Below are 25,177 nucleotides of genomic sequence, written 5' to 3' on the forward strand. Positions count from 1 at the left end.
AGTCAAGAAAAATATACTTACAATGTAGCTCCGGAGCATACAATGAAAAGATAAGTTTTTTTAGATATATTTCTTTATATGACTGAGTGATTTGTTGACTTCAGCATTGGAATCCAGACTATATAGTTAACCACAGCTTCATTTGGGCCCTATTTTTTCTGCATAATGACCTTCAAATATCCTATCAGGTTTTAAAAAGACATTTTTCCAAGTGAAGGACATTCTTTGAGTAACCGTGGCCTTTCAGAAGCCAGTCACATTTTCTCAAAGGGTGTTAACTTCCCCGAGCTTGTAATCCGATCCCACCTGAACCAATGGCAGCAGCGGCGGGGGCGCACCTATTCGTTTCACTCGAATTGCTGATTTTGTAACACTTCCAAGAAGTCTACAGACAAACAGCAAAGGCAGGTGCAAACTGCACACCCACCAGTGTCTTATTAAGTTGAGAGAATGATGCTTTTATTAAAGCTGTGGTGACGTGGCCAGTGTGGGTGACACATCGTCAGCTAAAAATACAGCTGGTCCAAAAACCGACAGTTTGTAAGATGTTGCAAATGGCTGCTGTGGTTGTTCACAGAAGTGGGTGTGGGTGCTGTGGTGGGAACATCAGCCACTGAGCGGGGGTGGGGGGTTGCTTATCCATTTACTAATTCATGTAAAAGAGTCATCTTTTACATGATGAACTAAACGTTCATCTGAGCTGTTCAGGAGGGGCAGAGGAGGAAGCCCTTATAAAGAGAACTGAAATCTGACCATCTTTGGGACAGCATGATCAAGCTACTTCTTGTGCAGTTTCACTCATTTCCTGTCTGCTTGAATCATCTTATGAAACTGCAGGTCCTCTCTTTTCTTTATTGATTTCAAACACATTGTTATATGATAAAGTATGTCTCCTTTACTTATCTGAAATTGAAAATCATCAGTTTTACAGTGGAAACAAAAAAAAGTGTTAGGTTGTTACGCTATGATTTGGCTGCACGCAAATCCTTTTCGGGTACGTAAAGTTGACCCGGTCAATGCAAATCTCCCTGTTGCCTCTGCTATTGTACTCTTCTTTCAGGCCAAGAACAGGCTGGATCAGTCGGCAGATCATGTGTGACCGAGACAATCTGTCTTTCAATACGAAGACCAAACGTCAGGTTTCCTTCGGCTCGTTTGCTTTACGAGGGTTGCGACACAGTGTTCAAAAACTGTCGACAGCAAAAGGAAATGATGCAGGGGTCAAAGTACAAACTAGATGATGTGTGCGGCGATAAGAAACAGAACAACAACAAAATTCGGGACTAGGAGTACAAAGCAAATGTTTTACTTTTTTCACAACAGACAGATTTGTTTCTGTATACATTTGATAGTCTTCAGAGAAAAGTTTTTATCTTCCATTTTGCTCCCCATCTTGCATCAAATCTTAATTATTTTTAGACTGATGTCACAGAAACAGCTGCCTCTTCACAGCTCAGATGTTGCAGTATCCGTTTCTTGATCCCTTATCTTTACACAGAACACTTAAAATGGACAGCTTCACACATTTCACCGAGGCGGTTTAAATACATCGACTATGGAATGAAACTGAAGAGCTACAAGTGGTTAAAAAGTCGTTTGGACATACACAAAATTTTAATTCAACGCATATTTAGCTGGTGTACACATACAGTCAAGTATAGTCACTTTTTTGTAAACTAATCACACGTTTTAACGACAAAAACTTGACACATTAGGACGGAAGCGACTGGGAAGGTTTTTCAGTGCAGCTACAGAGCATGATAGAGGGGGCCGCTGAAAAATCTGCAGACAAACAAACATGATCAAACAGGACACATGGAGCGGATGTGTCCATCTGAGAGGATTGTACGTTTACACATCAGTTTCCTTCCTCCTTTTGGATTCTTGTAACTTCGGGTCCAGTCTGGTTTTGGAGAGCGTCTGACGCCTGAGTTTATGGCCAGAGACAGGCGGGGAGTTCTCGTTGGTCTCATCGTCGCAGATCGCGGCTGAGATGGCAGAGGAGCGGCGTTTCGTCCGGACAGGTTCCTCCTGCTGAGCTCTGGCAGGAGCCCCCTGCTGTTGGGCTATTGCGGTGCGCAGACAGTTGAGCCACTGCTGCTTGCGGTAGACGTCACTGACATGCAGAGTGTGGGACTGGCCGTGGGATGGATCCACAGAGCTCACGCGGAAAACATTCTTGGCTAAAGATGCAGAAAGCAAAGAAACAGGCCTGATGAAACAGAGTTTAGGCTGCATAGTTTGGAAAAACCTCCAAGAGAAAAAAAAAAAAAAAAAAAAAAAAAAAAGCTTCATAACCAAAAGCTGAAAGGATCATAAATTCTCAAATAACAAACAAGAATATGCTTATTCTTTCTTCGTGGTATTTATTGTTATTCTTCCCAGCAGCAGGAGGTCCAGTCAGCGCTCTGCAGGGTATGAGTGGCTCTGATTTTACAGCCTATAGCTTGACATAGTCAAAGCATTGCTGTCCTCCTCACCACTGTTGTTTTAATGGCACTCCGTGAAAAAGCTCTAATGAACACAGAGTACACTGCCTGCTCTGCACCAAACAGCAGGTAACATCAGTAACTGGCTGATAAACAGAAGCACTGAGCAAATGACCAGCTCAATACGCAAACCTCATTCACTGGAACATTTTGGACACTTTTGCGGCGTCTTTCAACATCTACGGCGCAGAATATCGTAAAAAGATTCAGGGAATTTCAGTGGGTAAAGGCCAAGGATGATAACTCCAGTTGGATGTTCGAGCCCTCACTGCCTGACCCTCATACTTCTGTTATCTGTAAAGGCGCCATCTCTGATGGTATTGGTGTGCATCAGCGTCCATGGCATGGACAACTTGCATATGTGTGAAGGTACCGCTGAAGCAGAGGCATATATTGGAAAATGGGGAGGTCCGTGGTTATTTCAGCAGCATAAAACCACATTTTGTTCTGCACGGCTTCCATCTACTGGCTTCATAGACACCGACTGTGTTTGCTGGACTGGCCTGTCTGCGGTCTAGTTCTGTACCCTATTGAGCATGTATTGCACATCATAAAGAGGCGAACAAGACTCTAAATAATTTTGAAGTAAAAGCAAAATGTTACAATTACTTTCATCAACAGTCTGAGAATCAGCAATAAATCCAACAGTGATCACCGACAGCTCTGTGGTTCACTTGATTCATTTGGATTGCTCAACAGCAAGTTTAACAATGCGTTTACTGTTGAAGTCCTTCCATCCCTTCATAACTCCCACTCACAGCTTAGGCATGTTTAGACGTACTGAGCGCCGGTTTAAAAAACACTGACAATCTAAAGCATGGGCAGGACACATTTATACTGTAATGATAAATCACGTTCAGGCAGAAATACGTCATTATTTCAGGGTGTGGATTATTTTTCTTTAGTCTTGATAATGTCAATGAAAAATCTCTCAGGGCCCAAGGGTACGTTTTAGGATTAGTTTGTCCAACCAACAGTCCCAATTCTGAAAGATTTCAGATTTAGATGGATGTATTACTTAGCTCACATTTGCATGTTGCGCTGGACCTTTTCTCTACTTCGTATTCTACAGAATGACAGACAGATCATGACAGAATGTTGTGCAGATTACGATAATGGCGCCGTGTAAAGCTGACCATCACAGAGGGACAGGGCACCACTTCTGTTTAATCTTGTGGAAAACCAAACGAAAATAGAACAGCATTAACTTCTGTGTAGAGCATTTCTTAACTCACCTTTCTCTCCATTGTTGAAAGCCCCCCTGAAGGACCCCCCCATGCGGACCTCTCCATCCTGCAGGTCCTCCAGAGCCAGGTCCAGCACCGGGATGGGCTGTCGATACACCTGGAAGCAGCTCCTGTCGTTACGCGTCACCGGTCGGGTCAGGACCAGCAGCTCAGAGAAGAGGAACACGTGTAGCCTCTGAAACAGCATGTTCATAGAGAATGAAGAACGGGGTTAAATGATATAAACAGCATGCAGATAATACATTTACTACATGATAATGGTGATAAGGAGAAAAAAAAACCCTAATACTCACAGAACCGCTCTTGGTCCGCAGCTCACCGTGACATAGCAGTGTCTTACAGTTATCTATGAGAGGGTCCCGCTGCTTATCATCCAGAAACTCCAATTTGTCTATGTAATACTGGCACTCAGACTCCCCATTTCTCACGTTGATATCAGACAGAATCTCCTGGATTATAGTGATCTGGACAATAAAAAGAGGACTATTTGGCACAGCACCAACAATCAAATCATAAAAGTAAAATGTGCTTTAAAATCAAGCTCTGTTGCTGTGGATTATGTGGGATATTGATAACATACAGCTCTCTCCAGACTGGTGACGTCGGGGTGATCGGGAGGAGTGTGTCTGAGGATCTCTCGCAGCAGCAGTGGGTATTTCACCAGGCGGGAACGCGGGATGTCGAGGAAGCTCCAGAGGTCCAACTTCCTGCTGAAGGGTGACTCCAGACAGCGCTGCAGGAAGTCCTGGACCCGCCTGTCCTGTTTTTTCTGGTCCAGCAGGGCTTTGGCTGCAAGCTGGTTGCTGCAGTAGTTCTTGTAAGCGTTCAGACCAGGCAGCTGAGAGGACGAGGTAACATTGGCAGAGTTTTTAAAAACGCTTTTGCATATGGTTATGCTAATTTACAAAGCGTCTGCGTTTTACAAAGCTGCTAATTCAACTTGGAGAACCCTGCAGAAACTCGGTCTCATCCAGTTTATTTGCTTTGACTGAATACACACCCAGTCTATTACTATCTGCCCGATCTGAGCCACTGTTCCATCAGGGCCAGTTTCCTCTGTCAGCTTTACCAGTAAGTCTGCAGATTAGAAAAAAAAACACAATCAAACTGGTTAGACGCACTGTCTTGACTATACCACTTTAAGGCAGACACCGGTGCGGAGCAGCTCACCCTTGTGCAGGGGGATGTACGCATCCAGGTCGCCGAAAATGTGGGCTAGTTCCTCCTCCGTCATAATGGACAGCTTTAGCATGGGATCATGGTAAGCCTGAATGGGAGAAACACAGCAGTGTGGTTGCAAGAAAAGTATTCAAAGGGAAAATTAAGTTTTTTTTTTGTTTTTTTTTTTAAATTAGATGTAATATTCCCAACCTTTCTTGCCAGCTGGAGATCCTCGATGAGATCATGCTCTCCCCTGAAAAGTTCATAAATTGCCTGGAAGATGAATGGGAAACACAAGAGAAGTTACTTTTTCCTGCTCTCATACTCTTCAGACTCTCAAAAACACTGAGCTGCGTGACCTCTTGTCTCTTGATCTCTTTAGTGGAGAAGGCGCTCTTCTGATGGACGTCCAGCGTCTCGGACCACAGCGTGCTGTTTCGGCGTTTGGTGGGAGTCGGCCCTGAAGCCTTGCTGCCGGTTTTGAGAGTCATTCCTGGTGACTTGGTTTCACCACGTAATGACATTGACTAGAAAGAATAATATTTTTTTTTAAAATCTGTACATTTTATGGCAATACACATAAAAAAATTCACGTTTTTAGACTAGGTGTCACACCAGCTGGTTATGTACCTGGATGGTCTGGCCGAAGCGCCGCACGGCGCCATTCTTTGAGGGAGATATCAGGTTGACGAGGGATGAAACTTTGGCTAGTGGGCGCACACGCTTGTTATTGGGTTCCTGTAAAGTACAATAACCTTTATTCAGTTAAACCTTTACTGAATAGTATAGTATCCTGTATTTCCACAGAAATATTAAATAATAACAAATAGAAAAACACTTTATTCATACCCCAGTGGGGGGAATTCAAAAACTGAGATGTTCCCAAAGTTAAGCTGAAAGAGTGATATTAATGAAAGAGGCACTGATAGGTTTTCATATATATGCAGTTTAAACTATATATTTTATTAAACTTCTTTATAGTTACGTTTTCTCCAAAAAGCACCGTAAGCAAAATGATCCAACCTCAAACAAAACATTCACGACCTCCAACAGATATCGACAGTGAGACCAAAAGTGTCTCGCTCTCAAATATTCTTTCTTTCCTTCCTTGGATGTTGCCAGAGATTTTAATCTGTGAAATAAGAATTTCGCCAACACAATTCAGGAACGTCTCGTGAACCAAACCGATTCATGAGCTGAAAAGCACAATAACTAAATAACCGAGCTTTAGTTTATGTGCCGAGGTCCTCAAGATTCCCCTCATACAGATTTGGTATCTCAAAGAAGCCTAAATGCCCGTCAGCTCAAGTTCACTCCCTCACAACAGGATAGACATACTTCCATGCTTTACTGTAGGGACGGTTCTTTTCTCAATCTACTTTGTCCTCTGTTACCCACCTTAAACTACCTTCATATCTGGGATTTATATAAGAAGCAGCTTCTCTTTTTAAAAGTGAATGCCCGACAGCTTAATGGAATTTTGCAGCCATTTGGTAGCCTTTCAAACAAATAACATGCAGCAGAATTGATTTGAGTAAACTTTTAATGCATTAACCCTCAGATACTCAGCAAGGTTTAATCATTTTCACTGAGAAATTATTATGATGTTGTAAAGCCCTGCTGTCTAGCTGCCTATTCAAATTCAAATAGTTTATTCCACTAATCTAAAACATAATATATATTTTCAATTTAAGATTTTTTCTTTTGCATTCAAGCAAAAATGCAAGTTGGTGATATTGTGAGGAAAGTGAATAAGCCCCTTTCGAAGATATACTGAGCTGAAACCTGGATTCGTCACAATTTCCGCACCAAGAGACTTGTCATAATACTGAGGGATGACGTGGCTCGATTTTTTTTGTCACCATATTTTTCTCAGACACGGAGCGCTTGTGCCAGTCTAAGAGACAGCAGGATTATCCTGAGCTCATCACAAACGAGAACACTCATGGCTGCCTGTGGTGAAACCCTGAGTCATGCAGAGGGATTAAAGTTTATTGTGCGGATGCGTTTGAGGGTGCTCGCTCGAGCTGCCGCGCACAGAGAGGAGGCGGTCTCACCTTGAGGTCGAAGCTGGAGAGACTGACAGTGTCGTCCTCCTTCTCTTTGCGCTTTCTTTTCTGCAGAAGCAAAAGCAAACACACCGGGTGAAAAGCTGCTGAATATTCAAGCAAACATTATGCAGCAATCCCAACACTCGTGGCATGACGAAATGCTGAGCAAACTCTAAAATACAGCTTCAAATGGAGAAACATGCCCGACTCATGGCAGTATTCCAGTTTCCAAATATTGTGTAAGACCACAATTATTAAAATCAATAATAATGGAGCTGGAGCATTAACTCACTAGGCTGAAATCCCACGGAGTCCCAGGTGTGAGAAAGGTGAAGGAGCTCCCCCTCTGCAGTGGAGGTCTACAAGAGATGAGATAAAAGCTTTATTAGCCTCGCACAGTGAAAACAAGTAAAAAATAAAAACTATTTCATGAGTAAACGGCTGCTTGCTGTATTCTGGTTTGTCAGCATCAGCAAGTCAATTTGATCTAAAAAGGACAGAGGCACACAAAAGAAAAATGTAGGCATTTCTATAAATTGCTTTTCACATCATCCGCAGGGGCTCACAGCAGTGACAGTTAGATTGAGGCCACATTCAGGACATTCTTCTCCCAGTTATTTCATGTTATGTTTCAAATATGACAGATACCGTGGTGTGACAGAGAGATTGAAACATTTGAATCCATATAAGGAGCTGCACTGCTGCAGGAAAAAAAAAGTAGATTACATTATATTGACGAAGCAATGAAGCTACAAAGTGTCACGACACACAGAGGGGGGTGTCAAGGCCTGCTGAACACACAGCTACACGACTTTATATTTGTGCTCATCACATGAGGACATGTGTGCACTTTGTACTTGCAATGCATACATTTCTGCCATATCTCAGCAGGGGACAGCACATCAGAAATTACTAGCTTCTACATCATTTGTGGCACACTGTTGATTTTCCAAGCCGCTCCATGTGGGGAATGCATCGATATCGCTAAGGAATGTTCAAACATATAAAGTATTTTTTGTAACCCATGTCTGCTGCACTGTTGGCATTGCTACAAGTCTGCAAGTACAAATACAACTGCAGGGCACATCTGAAAATAAAAATACATCTACCTTAGGGTGAGGATTGAAAAAGAAAAACATGTTAACAATGCAACTGTATTCAGCCAAAACCCCCATCACAACAACACATATCGCAATTTATATTTGACATGTTTAAAGGGATAGTTCGCCTCTTTTGACATGAAGCTGTATGACTTCCCATATTAGCAATATCATTAATGAACATTTTCTTACCCCCTGCTGCGTCCTGTGAGCCGAGTTCCAGCCTCGTTTTGGGGTCCACGAAGGTGGTCCGGCTAGTTGGCTGGGGTCACAAAAATAAAGCGTTTTGCTTCTCAAAACAATATGCGTTCAAAAGAGTAATACATTTGCATCACAAAGTAGTTATGCATGAAAAAGTCAGACCTCACATCGCTTGGCGCTATTTTTGCCTCCCTTGATATCAATGCGTGCAGCCACCTGCCGACAGCCGCACCTGTTACGGTGTTTGCTGCTCGGAAGCAGGGGACTGCTCGGTCTGCACTTCGGTCTGCACGGTTTACATTGGACTAATTGATCAAGGGAGGCAAAAATAGCGCCAAGCGATTGTGAGGTCTGACTTTTTCATGCACAACGATTTTGTGATGCAAATGTATTACTCTTTTGAACGCATATTGTTTTGAGAAGCAAAACGCTTTATTTTTGTGACCCCAGCCAACTAGCCGGACTACCTTTGTCAGCGCCAAAACGAGGCTGGAACTCGGCTCACAGGACATAGCAGGGGGTAAGAAGATGTTCATAGATGATATTGCTAGTATGGGAAGTCATACAGCTTCATGTCAAAAGAGGCGAACTATCCCTTTAAGTCTACATGATTTTATACTATTTCGATTTTATACGATTTTTATACTACTAATTTGAATTTTCCCCATTGGGGCATGAATAAAGTATTTTTCTAGTCTATGATTGACGTGAAATATGCTCAAATGAAATCAAGTCCATTTTCATTATCAAATGCACGTGTAGCACTTTATGACGCCTCTTTATGGAGAGACCGTGGTAAATTACTTTTCGGTTACTTTTTAGGGTAAATAAACATTAGGGTAAATAAACATCGGGGTAAATAAACATTGAGGTAATGGTCGCATAACTTATGCCTATAACTTCCGAGGTGTACCTGAACGGCCCATTTGCCGGTTACTACCAGCCCTGCCCAACAGCTTTCTGTGCATCTTTATCTCGTAATAAAACTGATTTTTACCGTCGAAGTATATCCCAAAGTGCTATAAAACGAAAAAAGATGTATTCTTTCTTCCACATTGACGTACTTCTTTGAGTTGTTCCTCCGTAATCTCTGAGGAGACGGCTCTGCAGTGACACTGGTATTAGACGTCCTCGATGACATCCTGCGCAGTTTCTGCTTGTTGTTTTCCGTCGTTACTCCGCCAATTTCTTCGCTTTCATCCATTTTTGCGGCTGGTTCCGTTTCGAAATCACTTGTACCGAAATGTGATTACGAGTAAATGAACAAGAGACGAAGCCCACACGGATAAAAACGGGCCTGATGTACACAAAGAAAGCAGGAGATTGATGACAACAGGGACACACACCACGGCGGAAGTTTGAATATGGCGGATTGTTAGAAATGGGCCAATCACGAGACGAGTCGGAGCTCAGCCGCTAAAATACCAGGAGGTGGGAGGAGCCAATGTGTGAAAGGACCTTGAAAGAAGAGCGCTTAAATTGAAAGTGGCCAAATGGGAATAATTAAAAATATGTTATCTGTGTGGTAACCTACGCTGGACAGTACGAAACCTGTTGCCTCATATTACTTCAGAGTGCAAGACTGGGGAGAATTATCATAAACTGTTCCTTGTGAAACTCACAAACACTTGTTTTTACTTAATTTTATATATGTAATTCCCCATAGTGATATTTTTATACCACAAATAGGATAATTTTGATAAGACAAAAGTGAAATAAAAGTCATATTGGCAATTGTGAAAGTTCTCTTTGGACAGTTTCAACGATAGCATCTCTTAATGTAGAGCAATGGATGGTTTCTGGTGCACACAGGGAAATCTAATGTGGGCTTTATGGTGAAATAAGAGACCAGGGCCTCAAAACATAAGCAAATTAACTGGTAATTATTCATACTATATGGTTTTCATCAGTCATCACTTACTTACAACCTTTGCACTTCTTTTTCTTGTTCTGTGGTCTAAACGTTTCACGTCTGTTTTATGAATATCGCTGCTTCTTTTGTCTGTTAAGGGACCTTGACCACAGTTGAATTCCTCGTATCCTTGAAGTTTGTTTTTGTATTACCTCAGCTGTGCTGAGCTCTGCAGAGCACAGTGAAGTTGACTGTGGGCCTACAGAGAGATGGAGGACAACACAGGCTGTCAGGGTTTACAAGCTAACCCGAAGGACTAAAGAATGGGCGTTTGCTGACAGACGTGATTTAATGCCAGAGGGTAAAATTTCTCACATACTGTAAGTATATAGAGTGGACTTATTTCATCTTAGAGACGTGGATGACATTTTAGAGAAAAATCTGAATGCATGAAGGACGCCAACAGACTGAGGAAACTCATCCGCAAAGCCAGCTAGGTTGTCGGACAGTAGTGTCAGACAGAAGGATGCTGTCCAGGATAAAATCCATGCTGGACAATCCTGCACATCCTCTTCACGATGTGTGGTCAGCCACAGAAGCACCTTCAACCAGAGACTGATTGCACCACGCTGCACCACAGAGCGCCACAGGAAGTCATTCCTGCCTGTGGCCATCAAACTGTACAATTCCAGTGTCTGACATTACTTCACCATGTGCAATAACAATAATAATTAGCCACTGATTAGCATTGTAAAGACTGTTTATTGTTTTTTTGTACATATTGAGATTTTTTTTTATTTTTTCCCTATCTTATTCTTATTCATCTTTTCTTTTTTCTGTAATGAGAGCACTGCAACAAAGGAATTTCCCGCAAGGGATTAATAAAGTAATTCTGATTCTGATTCTGATATCAATCTTACAGCAGGATTTTTAGCTGTGTCTCTTATTTAAATCTCATGCAGATGCTTTTCAAGTGTAACATCCACACACTAAACATGTTTAATCATATAGACAGGGATGTAATATTAAGAAAAAAGGGTTTTATCATATCAATATTACACAGATTTCCTATCTGAGACTCTACTCGTTTCATGCTTACCCTTTCCAAATATATTATTCATGAACTATATTCAAGTTAGTAAATTAAATACAAGTCAACTTTTGAATGAAATGATGAAAATAATCTAGGCATTTCTAGGCTTTTAGCTATACAATAAACAATCTTTTCACCTTCAGCTGAGAACCGAGATGAAATTTTAGGCACCCGAACCACCCATGTGACCCTCATCTATGGGGCATTTCGATCATCAGTCAAACAGGACTTGATGGGAACCTTGAACCTTGCATCTCTGTCCTTCAATGAGCACATCATCGTCTCGGTGAGACCACCAATTTTACAACATAGCCATCATGGGTTTTATAATGAATGACCCCATTGCTGTAGTGTCTTCATAACGTCAAGGTGAAGAGAGCTTTTGAAGTGATTCCTTATGAACAAGAGGACAACAGCCTTTAGAATCATAAGAAAAAAAAACATGAGGAAAACAAACGTAAAGACGTAAAATACTGGATACAGGAGAGGATATTCCTCTAAAAATAAACTGTTCTAATACTGTGCTCCTGGCCCACTGCAGTCTGATGGCCGCTAACTGCTAACCAGAAGAAGGAGGTGCTGATAGGAATTAAACTTTTTTTGAGCTGCTAATATATTTCCAACAGCTTATTGTCCGAGGTAAACCAGTCACGGAGCCAAGAAACTTGAAAATAATGCAGTTATCAAGGAACGTGTAAGGGGTACAGATGAGTAAAACAGTTGAGAGGTAATAATGCAGTAGGTGTTTTTCAGGACTTTATTGCGATTAAAAAAAAAAAAAAAAAAAAAAGAGAGAGAGAAAGACAAGCCCCGTAAAAGTTATACACTCCTCATTAATACAAAACAAAGGTTAATTTACCTTTTAAAAAAAAGGTGCTGCAACTTCAAATCTATTTTGCAGAATGCTGATGAAAGCAAAACAGTTCAAACGTCTGACAACACATTAAGATTAAAACAGCATTAAAAAAACCAAGGGGGGAACATTTCGTCGCAACACATTTCTGAGTCTGACTTTAGAAACTGAAGATAAATAAACAAAGATGGATTCATGAGAAAGGTACATCCGAGCTGAGACACAGGGAGGGAAAAGGCAACGAAGCTGGACGACAGCTGTGGGCAGTTAGTGACAAAGCAGTCCAGTGCAGTAATTCATACAAGTGTGACCTACTTTCAGGCATCCGTTTATTCATGTACAGTCTGTACATGCTGGTAGTCCACCTCCCAGAACACTGATTTCATGTGGTGCTAGAGACTGGGTACAAACATCTACGTCACCAAATGAAATCAGTTTCCGAGTGCAGTTCTTCACACAACAAGACGCACTAAATACTAAAAGCAGTTCTTCACACAACAAGCTCAAAACAGACTAAATACTGAGAAAGAAGCTCCCTGATGTTGTGTATCATGGACTGGTGAGCCTTAAGTGAAGGCAGATGTTAACTTAGAATTAAATGGAGGCACTGTGGGCTCATGTTATAAACGGACAGTAGATGGGGTGCTTCTGTAGTAAGCCACAGCCAAACACTCCTGAGGGTGAAAGAAATTCAATAGTGAACTTGGTGGGGTTCAAAGGGATATTTTTGGAGACACTGCATCAGCAAAGCTTGGTGGGAATTCCACTTCCTTGAGTCAGTTCTCCTTCTGCTATGGCACAAAATGGACAATGTAAAAAATCAGATCAACTTTCAGGATGTAAAAAATTAAGATGTGTTAATTTGAGTCACAGTAGTATGAAAACACTTTTGTATCAGCTTGATAGAGAGTACTTTTTCAATTTATTAAATATAACATATAGTTAAACAAACAAATAAACAAACAAATAAATAATAATAAAAAATAAAAATAAAAATTCACCTACCAGCACCTCTACACTTTATTGAGAAGCCTGGTTTCACTCCCAACATGTCATGTGCTTGGTTCAGACCTCTTGGATCAGATTTCAGCACCTTGGGGACCTTTTCACCCCATTTTCATTTCTGCCCATGGGTGTTATGTAGTAGTTGGTACAGTTTGTTTGTTGGTCTGTTTGTGTCTCAGCAAGATTTCTCTACAACTTATCAACAGATCTGTATCAAAATCATACCACTGACCCAACTTTGACGTCAATCCCTTGCGAGATATACTTTTTTCAATCGCGATTTCAAAGTTCCTTGCATTCCCCGAAATGACCGACTTGTCCCATCCATAGATGCCATTTCTTTTCTTCTTTTAAAACTTTGTATCCAACGATGTTGTGAAAAAACAAACAGAACAAACACATAACAATGAAAGGTACCAAACTTGATACTGTGGAATGTAGGGAATATGCTTTCCCTCTTTTTGCTTAGTTTTACTGAAAGGCAGTTGAAAAAAAAAAAAGCCAGCCAAGAACACTAAAGTAACAATAACCAGAGTGTCTAAAACAAACAAAAGAAACCATATGGAATACAAATATTAGAAATAGTGTTCACTTTGTGAGCTGTATAGAAGCTTGAAGGCTAATCTTTTGGTTTTGGGACAGCACGAGGCTAGCTGTTTGCTCTTATTTACTGTCTTTTTCGCACAGCGAAGTTAATCATTTGTCTGGGTTGCAGTAATGAGGTACATCAGTCTTCTCGGCTGGCTTTCTGTAACAGACTGAATGAGACCAATAGGTTGAGCTATTTTGGCAAGCGTAAGTATAGCCGATTCAAAAAAGAAAAGGACAAACTGAACATTAGCCGTTACAGACGTAGATTGAACACTTGTCTGCTGTTCTTCTCTTGACTGTCCGGCACAGGGACAATTGCTTATTTCAGTTCTGTTTATGAAGTTAAATACTGCACCATCCAAGCAGGGCACAAGGACATTGCTGGCATGAAATCATGAAGAATCAGATAAGTAACAGAAAACAAAACCCATTTGCATGCCAAGGTTGAATAATCACATTCGAGCCATAGGTAAAAAAAAAAAACCTTTAGGAGTAGCAGGTTGGTAACCTTGCTTCAACTGCAGGAGCAATGAGTTAGATTTGCTTTCAGATGGCTTCATTTCAATAGAAACTGAAAGGGTGAAGGTCTATCATCTGACAAGCTGTTTATCATACCTCCTCTTCCCTCTCCCTCCTACTGTGGTCCCTGACCACTTATTTAACGTATCAACAAGCAGAGAAAATGATCATGCTTGTTTTCTTTAAAAAGAAAAAAAAAAAAAAATTAGCCCCAGTGCATCATAGAAAAAAACCCCACAACAGATTAATTAAAAAAGAAAATAAATCGTACCCTCCTCTGGGCTTAATGGTAAATGCTCTGCATTACCAAACTGGGGTGATGACACTGCTAAATGACAGTTGCGGCCCCAGGTGGCATCCAAAGCACCGGTAGTTATCAATTTGTCTCTCATCGCTCCAATATTTTCAGCCTGTGTCATCAGCCGTCTGACACCTCTATGCAGGAGTGAGTCAGTCGGACATCACCGGGATCCAGGGAGCAGAACTCAGTGGAGGCTCACAAGGGAGGAGCAGGATATGAATCTCTTCCTGAAGGTGGTGTGCCTCCAGCCACAGCTTCATATCCTCATCAAATGTTCCACAACGTGTTTCAGAGAGTTCAGACATGGGCCAAAGCTAGCAGTTACTGTCATTGGCAGAAGGTACGACTATTGAATATATGGAAGCATGTGAGATGGCAGAAGGAAGAGACATGAACACAGAGGACTTGTTGACCCAACCAAAGACAATCTGATGTTTGTGTTCTTAAAGCGGGCACTGATGTTGAACTTGATCAGTTCATCGTCAAGCAGATGGGAGTACTTTGGGTTAGATACACTTAAATATGATTAATTAACTAATTATTTAACAGTATTAGTCCTTCTTATGACAAATTGCTGATAGGCAACAAAGCAGATAAAATATTGGTGGATCATTCAAAAAGATTTCCTTCTGTAACATGTGAGTTTGCACACAAGACATACACACACACAAACACACACACATCATGATCAAAGAGATTTCTCACAATGAACACCTTTTGTGTCATGTTCACGGTGAACAAAACCCGAAGCTGGCAAGTTGTGGTTTCAGTGGTTTGTAGATTAGAGTGTCACCTGATGTCTGCAGCGTCATCAATCAGTGTTTTCCCCAGCTTTAGCCACCGGCAGGTGGCTGTAGCTTCTTGTCTCACTCACAAAAAGACAGCAGGTAGAGGTGTTTTCCTAAATGTTAGACTGTTTAAGCAGTGACAGAGTGGGTTCTGGAATAGCAATCTGTGAATCAGGTTCCTTTTAAGACTCTGGACAGTCTAGGAGATGGTGAACTCATTTCTAGCTCTTTAGGAAAATAGAAGGCAATGACAAATATTCAAATCAGCTCTGTGAATTACAGTCCATGATCTAAACGCTTAAACAGGATGTGCGTCATATGCCCAGACAGCAGCACTGCTTCCTGGATTTAAAGTAATGAGCCTTGTGACAAATGATTCATAAAATGGTCTTTTTGTCATTTGTTTATGAACACACACACATATATGTGTATGAAGACCTGGTGTTGATGATGGTTATGTATCAGAATGAATGCAAAAGAGAGACAGTGATGGAATTACTTTAGTCATAAAATGAAAATAACTGTCACCATGTTTGATGCCCAGAGATGACTAACCAGGGGATTTTAAAGATGCGCCTGTCAGCCTTTAATTAGTCTGGACCTTTATCGCCTTGCCTGTGATCAGTGACTGTGCAGACAATGGAGGGTTTAATCACACAAAGGATTTAAAAGACAGAATGGGGTTTGCAGAGGATTCTGTTACCACTGTAATAAATATATATATATATATATATATATATACCTGCACCAATGTAGGACAGGATCAAGGTGTGGTCACTTGGCATTCACAGTTGGGCTATGTCCAGATAGAGGAATATGAAAAGATTATTCATGAACCTAAATACATAAAAAAAATTATTCAGTCCTGAAGGAAGGGCTTTAAACCTTGAGGCACAAACTATCCCGTCTTCTTGTGAGCGAAGACGGAAAGATTACTGTTTAGACAAAGTAGGACTAACTGCATTTGCAATCACAAGGTAGTAACTTAGAGAAACAAATTCTCGTCCTGCTGGTTCTCGTCTTGAAAGGATCGGTGACTTATTACCTCTTTATCACCACAGACTCGTTCTTCTCGTTTATGTTTTTAATGTAGCTTTTAATGCAACCGTGAGGGAAATACTTTTAAAAGTTGGATTTTAGTGGGAACAAACACTCATTAAAGCACGAGGCAGTTGACCACATGGTGGAGACTTATCCCTGGCATATATCAAGACATTGATCACTCCCCTCATTTTTAAGCTGGTGAAGCGACAAAAGTGACGGCAAGTGTCTGAAGATATGATCCACACAGTGTGTCCACAGGTGACTGACTGTGGTTCAAAAATAGACTGAAAGCGAAACTGCTACATTATGCAAAGTGAAATGGTGAGACAGTAAACAGAAGAAACACATTTCATTTCTTTACAAATGAAAAAAATAATAAAACACATCACAACAGTGATAAACACTAACCTGTTGGCAATGGTCTGTCATCTTGCTACAGCAGCCGTACTCCCTCCCAGAAGATGTTTCACACTTGCTGCTCCGACTGAGCACTGGTCCTGCTCCGTACTGCACGGAAGTGTCCTGTAATACTCTAAGCTGTATCTGCTGTAGATCTCAGGGTTGTCTTTGCTTCGTGAGTGAGCGTGAGTGTGTGTGTGAGTGTGTGTGTGAGCACGCTGAGCAGCCAAGGAGTTATGAGGCAGAGATACTGCTAAGAGCTCAGCCCTCTCGCCTATCTCTCTCAGCTCTTTACAGTCAGCATAAGCCTTTCATCCACTGCTCTGCTACAGTCATTATTGTAACTGTGAGTCAACATGCGCTCATGCAAACACACAGAGGCACACTAAAGTGCAGACAGAATGTGCTGTATCCATATTAGTGTAATGTATAGAGGATATAAACAGAAAGCAGACAACATCTGATGTTTTTTTTTTTTTTTAACAAGCTTTTGAACATGTTCCTATAAGATAAATTCCCAGAAAACACAGTGAATGCACAGTAGCTGCTGCCTTAGAGCTCACACACCCACACACAAGCAAACATTACACACCCTACAAGGAAAAGGACCACGGTCTCGTCATTATAGACAGGTAATAAACCCACTAACATCCCTTATCTATACAGTCCTCTATATTAGTTTTGTCCATGCCGCCACATGCCTTTTTTCTTAAAAACTAATTTAACAACATTTCATGGCTGGATTACATATTTAGAGAAAACGAGAACAAGGGTTTGTTAAAATTAGCTCAACATTAGCTATCTGACAGAACAGTCCAGTTTGAACAAACACAGCGCCTGTAACTTCCTCCCTGAGTACAACTGCACAAACTGGAAATTCCCCGGCTGAGGGGGAAAGGGAAGGCTGAAATAGTATCCAGATGGAGGTGGCAGGTGAGAGGGCACGACTCACAGAGCAGGAATCTCACTCTTCATTCCTTTAGTGACGGGAAATAGAATAATTGTGCCTCTGACGTGCACCAAAGGCATAGTACATCCGTACATGTGCAATCATAAGCCCAGCCCCCGTCACCAACCACGTGCTTTTTTTCCCAGAATCCGATTTTTAATGGCGAGTCATCTGACCACACAATGACTTGCTCTCTTTCCTCCTTTTATCTGCACACACCGAAGATGCCAAAGGAAGTGGCTATGAGGGCTGAGTAACACCAAAGTCTCGCCCGGATTTCTTCCCAAAACCCTCCTCTTCCTCCCTGTCATTACAGGAAACATCCAGAGTTCGATGCATGGTCAGAAACCCAGCTTCCTCCAACTGAGTCTATGCACCTGCTGTCACTGGCTCTGCTCTCTCTTTGCTACATCGCTCCATTTGGATGTGAATCGTCAAGCACAACGTCACAAGGATTTTCTCTCTGGATGTCTAAAGTCCCACAGCCAGCAATTTAATTTTCTCGTTTGAACAACAATGCTCACTAGCAGCCTCACCGAGCAAATTCCCATGAAGAATCAGAGATACTGTGAATATGTCTTCCGGCTCTCATTTCCTTCCTTCTTCCCTCTTTGATAGAAAACCAGCTTACAGACATGAAGTTTACTGAGGCCATTTCAGTGCAGATTTCACAGTCATGACCCAAATCGCCGAACTGACACACAATCAGTGCTTATTGAACTGTACCAGGACAGTGTGGATGCTCTTGAATTATAAAAAAAATAATTTGGTACAGAGTTAGATAAAAAGTTTTACTTTTTGCCATCATCCAGCAGATTTTCCAGCTTAGTTTGGCCAATGAACATATGTTTGCTACCAAGTTGCAGGGAACATGAAGTGTAGATAATCTTGTATTATGTAATTATGATGCAGATATAAAATACAATCCTTTTCAATTAAAACAAATAACGTAAATGAAACCAGCCATTAACAGCGATTTCTTAATGTGGACATTTATATGTGCTCCCTCATTTGTTCTTGTTGGAAAACAAGAAAATAAATCGTACATTTTCCATTTTCATTAATGCGCTTATTGATATTCTTGCCACACTTGCCATGTCAGGTGTGGGTTGAGGGTGAAGGGAATGTGGGACACGGATGCGGACTTTCAAAGCAAAAAACTGGATTTATTTCCCAAAAACAAAGTGACAACAAAAGGCGCGGCTAAGCCGGATTCAAAAAAACAAACTGTGACAAAATACGAAACTAAACATGGCATGAATGGAAAAATAAATAAATACTTAGCTTGCAAAAACGTGGAACATGGGGAAACAAGGCAGGCAGGGTCAGGTATCATGGGTAAGGGTAAGAATCTCACAATGAACAAAAAGGACTGAGAACATAAATAGGGAGTGAACGTGATTGGGGACAAGGTGCAGCTGGAGGGGAATAAACAGGTGCAGTGAGTGAACTAATTAACAGGGTGCAGGGAAAACTAAGACATGAACCGAAAAACTAAACATGGATTCAAACTCAAAAACGTGACCTAAAACTAAAAACAAGTCCATGGGCGTGACATGCCACAATTGAAAAAAAAAATTAAATAAAATAAATAAATCCACAACTCTAGTTTCAACAGAAACTAAGAAAAGTTTTGGTTGTGTAAGGGCAATAAAGCATAACAAATGCTACACTTTTTTTTTTTAGTTGTACTGGCAACTTCATAATTTCTAATGAAATATAAGGACACCACTTTTATTAAAAAAAAAAAAAAAAAAAAGAAACTTAAGAGTTAAGAGAGTAGCTGGTTAACACATTGCAGCTTTTAGCGGCTAAAGAGTAGAATATATCCTTTAAGAGTGGAGACTTAAGGAACCTTAAAAAGAATGAGAAGAAAAAATGGGATATGCGTTTGCTAACATGTTTGCATCAACAACATTAGCGGCCAATAACATATATCAGATTCGTTTGAAATCCGTTTTTGCCCCCAAGTGGCCCAAAAAGTCATGGCAGTTCCACAGCAAAATTACCAATGTCCAAATGCTGATGTCAACTTTTTTGGCTCATTGTGTTTTCTTAGAGTTACAGAATTAAGAAATTGTTTTCAAAAGTCAGTAAACAGATCAGAGAGCAGAGAGTAAAGTTAAGGTGCCTTTTCGGGGTTGGGGGATTTGGAGGTTGAACATATGGGAGGAATGACTCACAAAGACAGGATGAGATGTTGGTACAGACAGGGGGAGGAGGGTCAGAGACCATCCCACAAAAACAAACATGGATGTAATCGAATGTACATTTAACACACACTAAACAGTAAGCTGCAGAGCAGGCACAATTTCTTGTTTATTTCATGACTCATATAAATCCATTTGCATCTCAAGTGGATTTTAGCCCGCTATGTGCATGCCCTGTTCCTTGCAGAGTTGCTAAGGTATTATACAATCAGACAACACACTCACCCTTAGGTCCAGTGGGCAATATGACAACACAAAACACACTCTCACACAAAGCAGAGTTATGTAACTATCCTATTCTAGTAGTCTGCAGGTCTCAGATATGTCCTTGGTAATCACTATAGCACCAATAAAGAAAGGAGTGGATTGTATAACAACCTCACCTTCTAAAAGTAGCTTAATGTTGAATATTTCAATCCATTCGTTGCTGATCTTAGAATTTGAGTTTCTCCGTTTCACCTGCCAACATCACGATCAGTGTACTTGGGGCCCTTTAGCTTTTAAACACACTTTTGTTCAGCAAAGCCATAAGCACACCTCCCACGCCAACAGCAGAAAAGATGAGCAGTTTCCTTTTCAAGCAGCAATGCGTCCTTAGACCGTAGCTTTATCCGATGAAAAGTTGTCATATGCTGCTGTTGCAGACATTATATGTGGTTTCTGTGAAGACTAACCAAGTGGGCTATTATCTGTGGAATTGGACTCACACAGCACACACAGTCAAACACATGCCCCCTTTACCTTTTGTTGGCAATTTTATTTGGTACATCATAACGTGCTCTGCTGATATTTAAAAAAAAAATCTATTTATGCTTCACAACTCTACATTTTCATCCTCTGGCGAGCAGAGTGAAAGATTCTGTATATTCGTGTGTAGCAGCATCTTAAATGCTTTCAAGCGATCTGGGAGCGTAGACTATCAGAAAATGAAAAATAAATAAATAAAAAAAGGCAACCGAACATGAGGGCTTGTATGGACTATTTCCCTGAAAAAAAACTACTCTTCCATGAAAAACGTTTTTAGATGAACTCTGTGCACTACACGCCCCCCCCCCCCCCCCCCCCCCCCCATTCAAATATGACAAATCAAATTAATTCAGTTACTTCACATTGAATAGATAATGAAGCAAAAATAAAAATGTCAATTCAGTTTGAATATGTGTTGGTTTCAGTTATGTTTCCATAGCAACCGCCTCTATTGAGGCATCTCTTTTTATCCCCCCCCCAACTCTTGAAATTCCTTGTTGAGCCATCATATGCTGTGATCGTTTTTATTACCGTTTACACTATGAGAAGCTGAACAACGATCTGTTATTAATGCTCACCCACAATATTAACTTACTGTTGGGTGTGTTGTATCTCTCCACTTTGTATTTCTCAAGATAAAGACTGTGTTTTACAGCCTTCAGGGAATTCATTTACTTACACTGCTGATTTTTCTTCTTTTTTTCCCCCTCTCTCTCTGGGGCATCAGAGGAGGGCAAATAATGCAGCAACTTTGTACCCTTAGAACTATACAAATGCCTTTTCTTTTTTTGCCCTTTCAAATCATATTGTTTTCAGACAACATTTTTCAGACGTTACTGGGAGTGTGGTGAACTCATTGTGAATCAGAGTGTCAGTGTTGGTTACAGAAGTGCAAGAGAAGTCTTTCAGCTGAACAAATTGATAGAAACTGCAGCTTTGCACCCTATCTTCTGAGCAGAGATCATAAAAACAAAACAAAAAAAAGCTGGCTTTATAAGTTCAAATGAATTAAAAGAAGGCAAATTGATGGGCTGTTTTAGTTGCGACATATGACAAAGGCATCCAAGATTAAAGAGTCAAACCTCAGATCATCTGTTTTGACTCTTGGCTACATCAAAGTCGTGCCTGTCTGTTAACCAAGGACTATTTTGCCAAACGAAAAAGAACGAAGGTGCATGAAACAAAAAGACAGCAGAGTGACTCTCTCAGTAAAAAGGACGAGCCAGCACATGGATACCTTCCCTAATATCAAGCATGCATTTCTCCATTTTGTGTCTTTAAACCACTTTATCAGTGCACAAGTTGCAAACACATGCTTCAACTTCAACTGAATGGTCATAAACCAAAGCATGAGAGAAGTTATCATTCTTTTACCCAATTGTGCTTCGATTTGGGGCATTTCTCTCGAGTACAAATTGTAAACTTAAATCATGAAATTAAAGTTAAAACAAAAACCAGCTTAATGGTGACACTGGGAGCAAGGACATAATGATATTCCTCAGCATTATGATGCCTTTTCAAAATTTCATGGAAATGCATCCAATTGTTTTGTAGATGTCAAAGAATTTGAGTTCACTTTGAAAGTTATTTATTATTATTATTGTTATTTATTTCTCGTAGGTGTAAAATGTGCAAAGAATGGTCATTATTGTATCCACACAAACAGTCAAGCAGTGAGTCAGTCCGGGATCAAAGCAGAAATCAAGTGACATCAGAGAAACAGCTGTGCAGATAACCATCTGCAATAATTTACAAATGGTTATAATTTCCCAAAGGGAGTTGGAAATCATTGAGTGAGAATAACAAAAACAAAGAAGATCAAACACCCACAAAAACAGGCAGATCAGTGCTGTTATCTGAACCTGCTGCTCTGCACTCAAATGCAATTAGAGTATAGCCGTATTCATCCAAACAGAAAACCACAGATAAACTCTGTGAGCTGGTCACCGTTCCTCTGTGGCTGACCGTGACGTCAGGGCTGGTGTGCAGACCACAGCTTCACTTCTGTTTTTAGTCTTCACTGGTACGAGGAGCGGCTGCAGATGTGTGGAGCCTGCTGCTCTGCACTGCAGCAGGGTAACAAACACTTTGTGTGTGTCTCAGTTCATCAGATTCTGTGGAATTTTCTGAGAGGGCAGAGATGTGACAGGAAGCACTTGCAATGACTGATAAGAAAATGAATCCCATTGGCTTTGATAAACTAACAAAATCAATACATTTGGTTTTGAAGCAAAAAGAAAATTAAAGGGCTAAATGTTCAAAATTTTAAATTGTTACGCACGGTCTCAAAGCTATCATCACAATGGTAAAACATTAAAAACTGACAGAGCCTTTTCACCCGCACGCCACAATACAAATACAGACACCCACTTCCTCCTTTGACGAAGGAGGACACGGTGTACCTACAATCACATGACAACACTTACACATTAACACAAATAGTTCTCGACTTGCACTGCAGTTTTTAACTCAACTCGAGTATCAGAATGACATAAGATTGGAAACTTTTCATGTTGATATCCAGAGACTTGCTTAAATGTAACTAGGCACACCTCAAATTCTTCCGTATGATGCCATTTTGCTGTTCGTTTTCACACCATTACATCTCAAATGAAAATGTAACAAGGTGAAAACAGATTTTGAATGCTTGTTGCACATTCACTTGTATCTTAAAGGTGGCCTTTCAAGTCACTGTTTAGCTCATAGCTGAAGATACTAAATATAAAACTGGATCACTTTGTACATTTTGCAGCAACATATCTCACAATTTTATATTTATAACTTGCCAAAAGCATGTGAAACAGTGAAAATTGTTAGGATCTCAACAAAAAACAGTGTCTCAATATTTCCATCATGTTTATGAATCAGTAAAAGGAGCCAGTGGTACAACAAAAGAGAGCTAATAATGAGCACACTTGCTGAATTCTGCTCGTACTTTAAATCTGGACACACGTCAGAACTTTGTATTATTTTGTACAGTGTATTGACGAGTGATGGGGATATGAATACTTCTTCAAAGACTAAAAAACGTTTAAGTAACTAAACACTTCTGCATATGTACGGCTGAAACCAAAACTATTGTATTCAGCAACAAAATGTACAGATATTAGTAAGGGGACTCAGTTGGAAGTCATTGAATTAGCAACTCGTAGCTGTTGATGACCGTGTTGTGTCTGCAGTGTCAGAGTAATTGATGTGAACTTGGGCCCATATATACATTCACATTTACCCAGTCAGCAAACAATTTTCCTGAGACTAACGAATGATGGACCAGGGGCAGTATGGGTTAAGTATTGTGTCCAAGGACACCTCTATATATAGATATACACTACTCAAAAAGTTAGGGATATTTGGCTTTCGGGTGAAATTTCAGAATGAATCTAAAATGCATTAAAACCTTTACAGGTGAACTTCTGTAAACTATTGAATGCACATGTCTAACTGTTCAGTGTTTCAGTACTTTTTGCACAAGTTGCTGTTCTCTAACAAGGAGCTTAACGGCAAAATTCACAGCAGGTGTTTGATCCATGAATTGACCAAATCATTCCCCGGTTCAATTAGAATTGGTATTTAAACAGTCCTGTAATCATACGGTTTACATTTTGACATGAGACCAAGACAACACCTAACAACTGATGCATCAGTACATCGTCTTTGTGAGGCTTCAAACAGGATGTTCTCAGACGGATGTGGCCACTGAGCTTAGAGTGTCATCAGCAAGTTTCAATAGAGATAGAGAGACTGGAAGAGTCACAAAAAGGCAGAAGTGGATTTCCTTTGGCCACATCCCACACTGATGACCGCTTCATTGTGAACAGTGCCCTGCGGAACCGGATGATGAATGCCACTCAACTCCAGGCACATTTCGTCTTGCATAGGCAAGGGAGCATTTACACTGGCCAAGGGACCAGTGGGACTCAGTGCTGTTCTGATGAAAGTTGATTCACGTTGATCAGAAATTATGGCCGCCAACAATGATGGAGATGTCAAGGAGAGCGCTATGCATCAGCCACTGTTGTCACCAGACGAGCCTTTGGCAGTGGTGGTGTTAGAGTGTGGGCCGGTGTGTCTTGCCAGTACAGAATGGTACAGTGTAAAGCCCATACTACCTGAATAACATCATTAATCCAGTCATTGTGCCCTTGCATGAAAAACGTAAGCCTAATTTCATCTTCATGGACGACAATGCTCCAGCTCATCTAAGTCACATCATTAGGGAACGGTTGCTGGAGACCGGGGTACCTCAAATTGAGTGGCCTGGGCTTTCTCCAGACCTGAATCCCATAGAAAACCTAGAGTCAGCCGAGTCGCCGTGTAGAGACTCCTTACTCTGTACCCCAGAACCTCAATGACCTGAGGCAGATGTCATGCCTCAGCAGACAATAAGTCGACTTGTGAACAGCATGAGACGTCGTTGTCAAGTTGCAATTGATGCTCAAGGGCACATGACAAGTTATTGAGACATTGACATTTTGTCACGGTGGGTTGGTGTGCGGCAGGGTGAAGGAGGACCCGGATGCAGATATTTTCAAATGAAAACTTGATTTAAACAATCCAAACAAAAGCGCGACTTAGCC

The 25,177-nt window shown here is 40.9% G+C and overlaps 1 protein-coding gene across 1 annotated transcript; it reads right to left on the minus strand.

Moving 5' to 3' along the window:
* Positions 1-1,293: 1,293 nt before the first annotated feature.
* On the minus strand, positions 1,294-9,627 carry LOC142384176 (neuroepithelial cell-transforming gene 1 protein-like). Its single transcript, XM_075470203.1, has 12 exons — positions 9,314-9,627; positions 7,241-7,307; positions 6,955-7,014; positions 5,528-5,635; positions 5,257-5,424; positions 5,108-5,170; positions 4,907-5,003; positions 4,737-4,813; positions 4,317-4,574; positions 4,030-4,200; positions 3,725-3,911; positions 1,294-2,183 (listed from the first exon to the last, which is right to left on the minus strand). Exons 1-12 carry the CDS (start codon positions 9,451-9,453, stop codon positions 1,852-1,854), a joined length of 1,728 nt encoding a protein of 575 aa, XP_075326318.1. The 5' UTR covers positions 9,454-9,627; the 3' UTR covers positions 1,294-1,851.
* Between the last annotated feature and the right edge of the window lie 15,550 nt (positions 9,628-25,177).

Source organism: Odontesthes bonariensis, chromosome 7, assembly GCF_027942865.1.
Source record: "Odontesthes bonariensis isolate fOdoBon6 chromosome 7, fOdoBon6.hap1, whole genome shotgun sequence".
NCBI lineage: Eukaryota > Metazoa > Chordata > Actinopteri > Atheriniformes > Atherinopsidae > Odontesthes > Odontesthes bonariensis.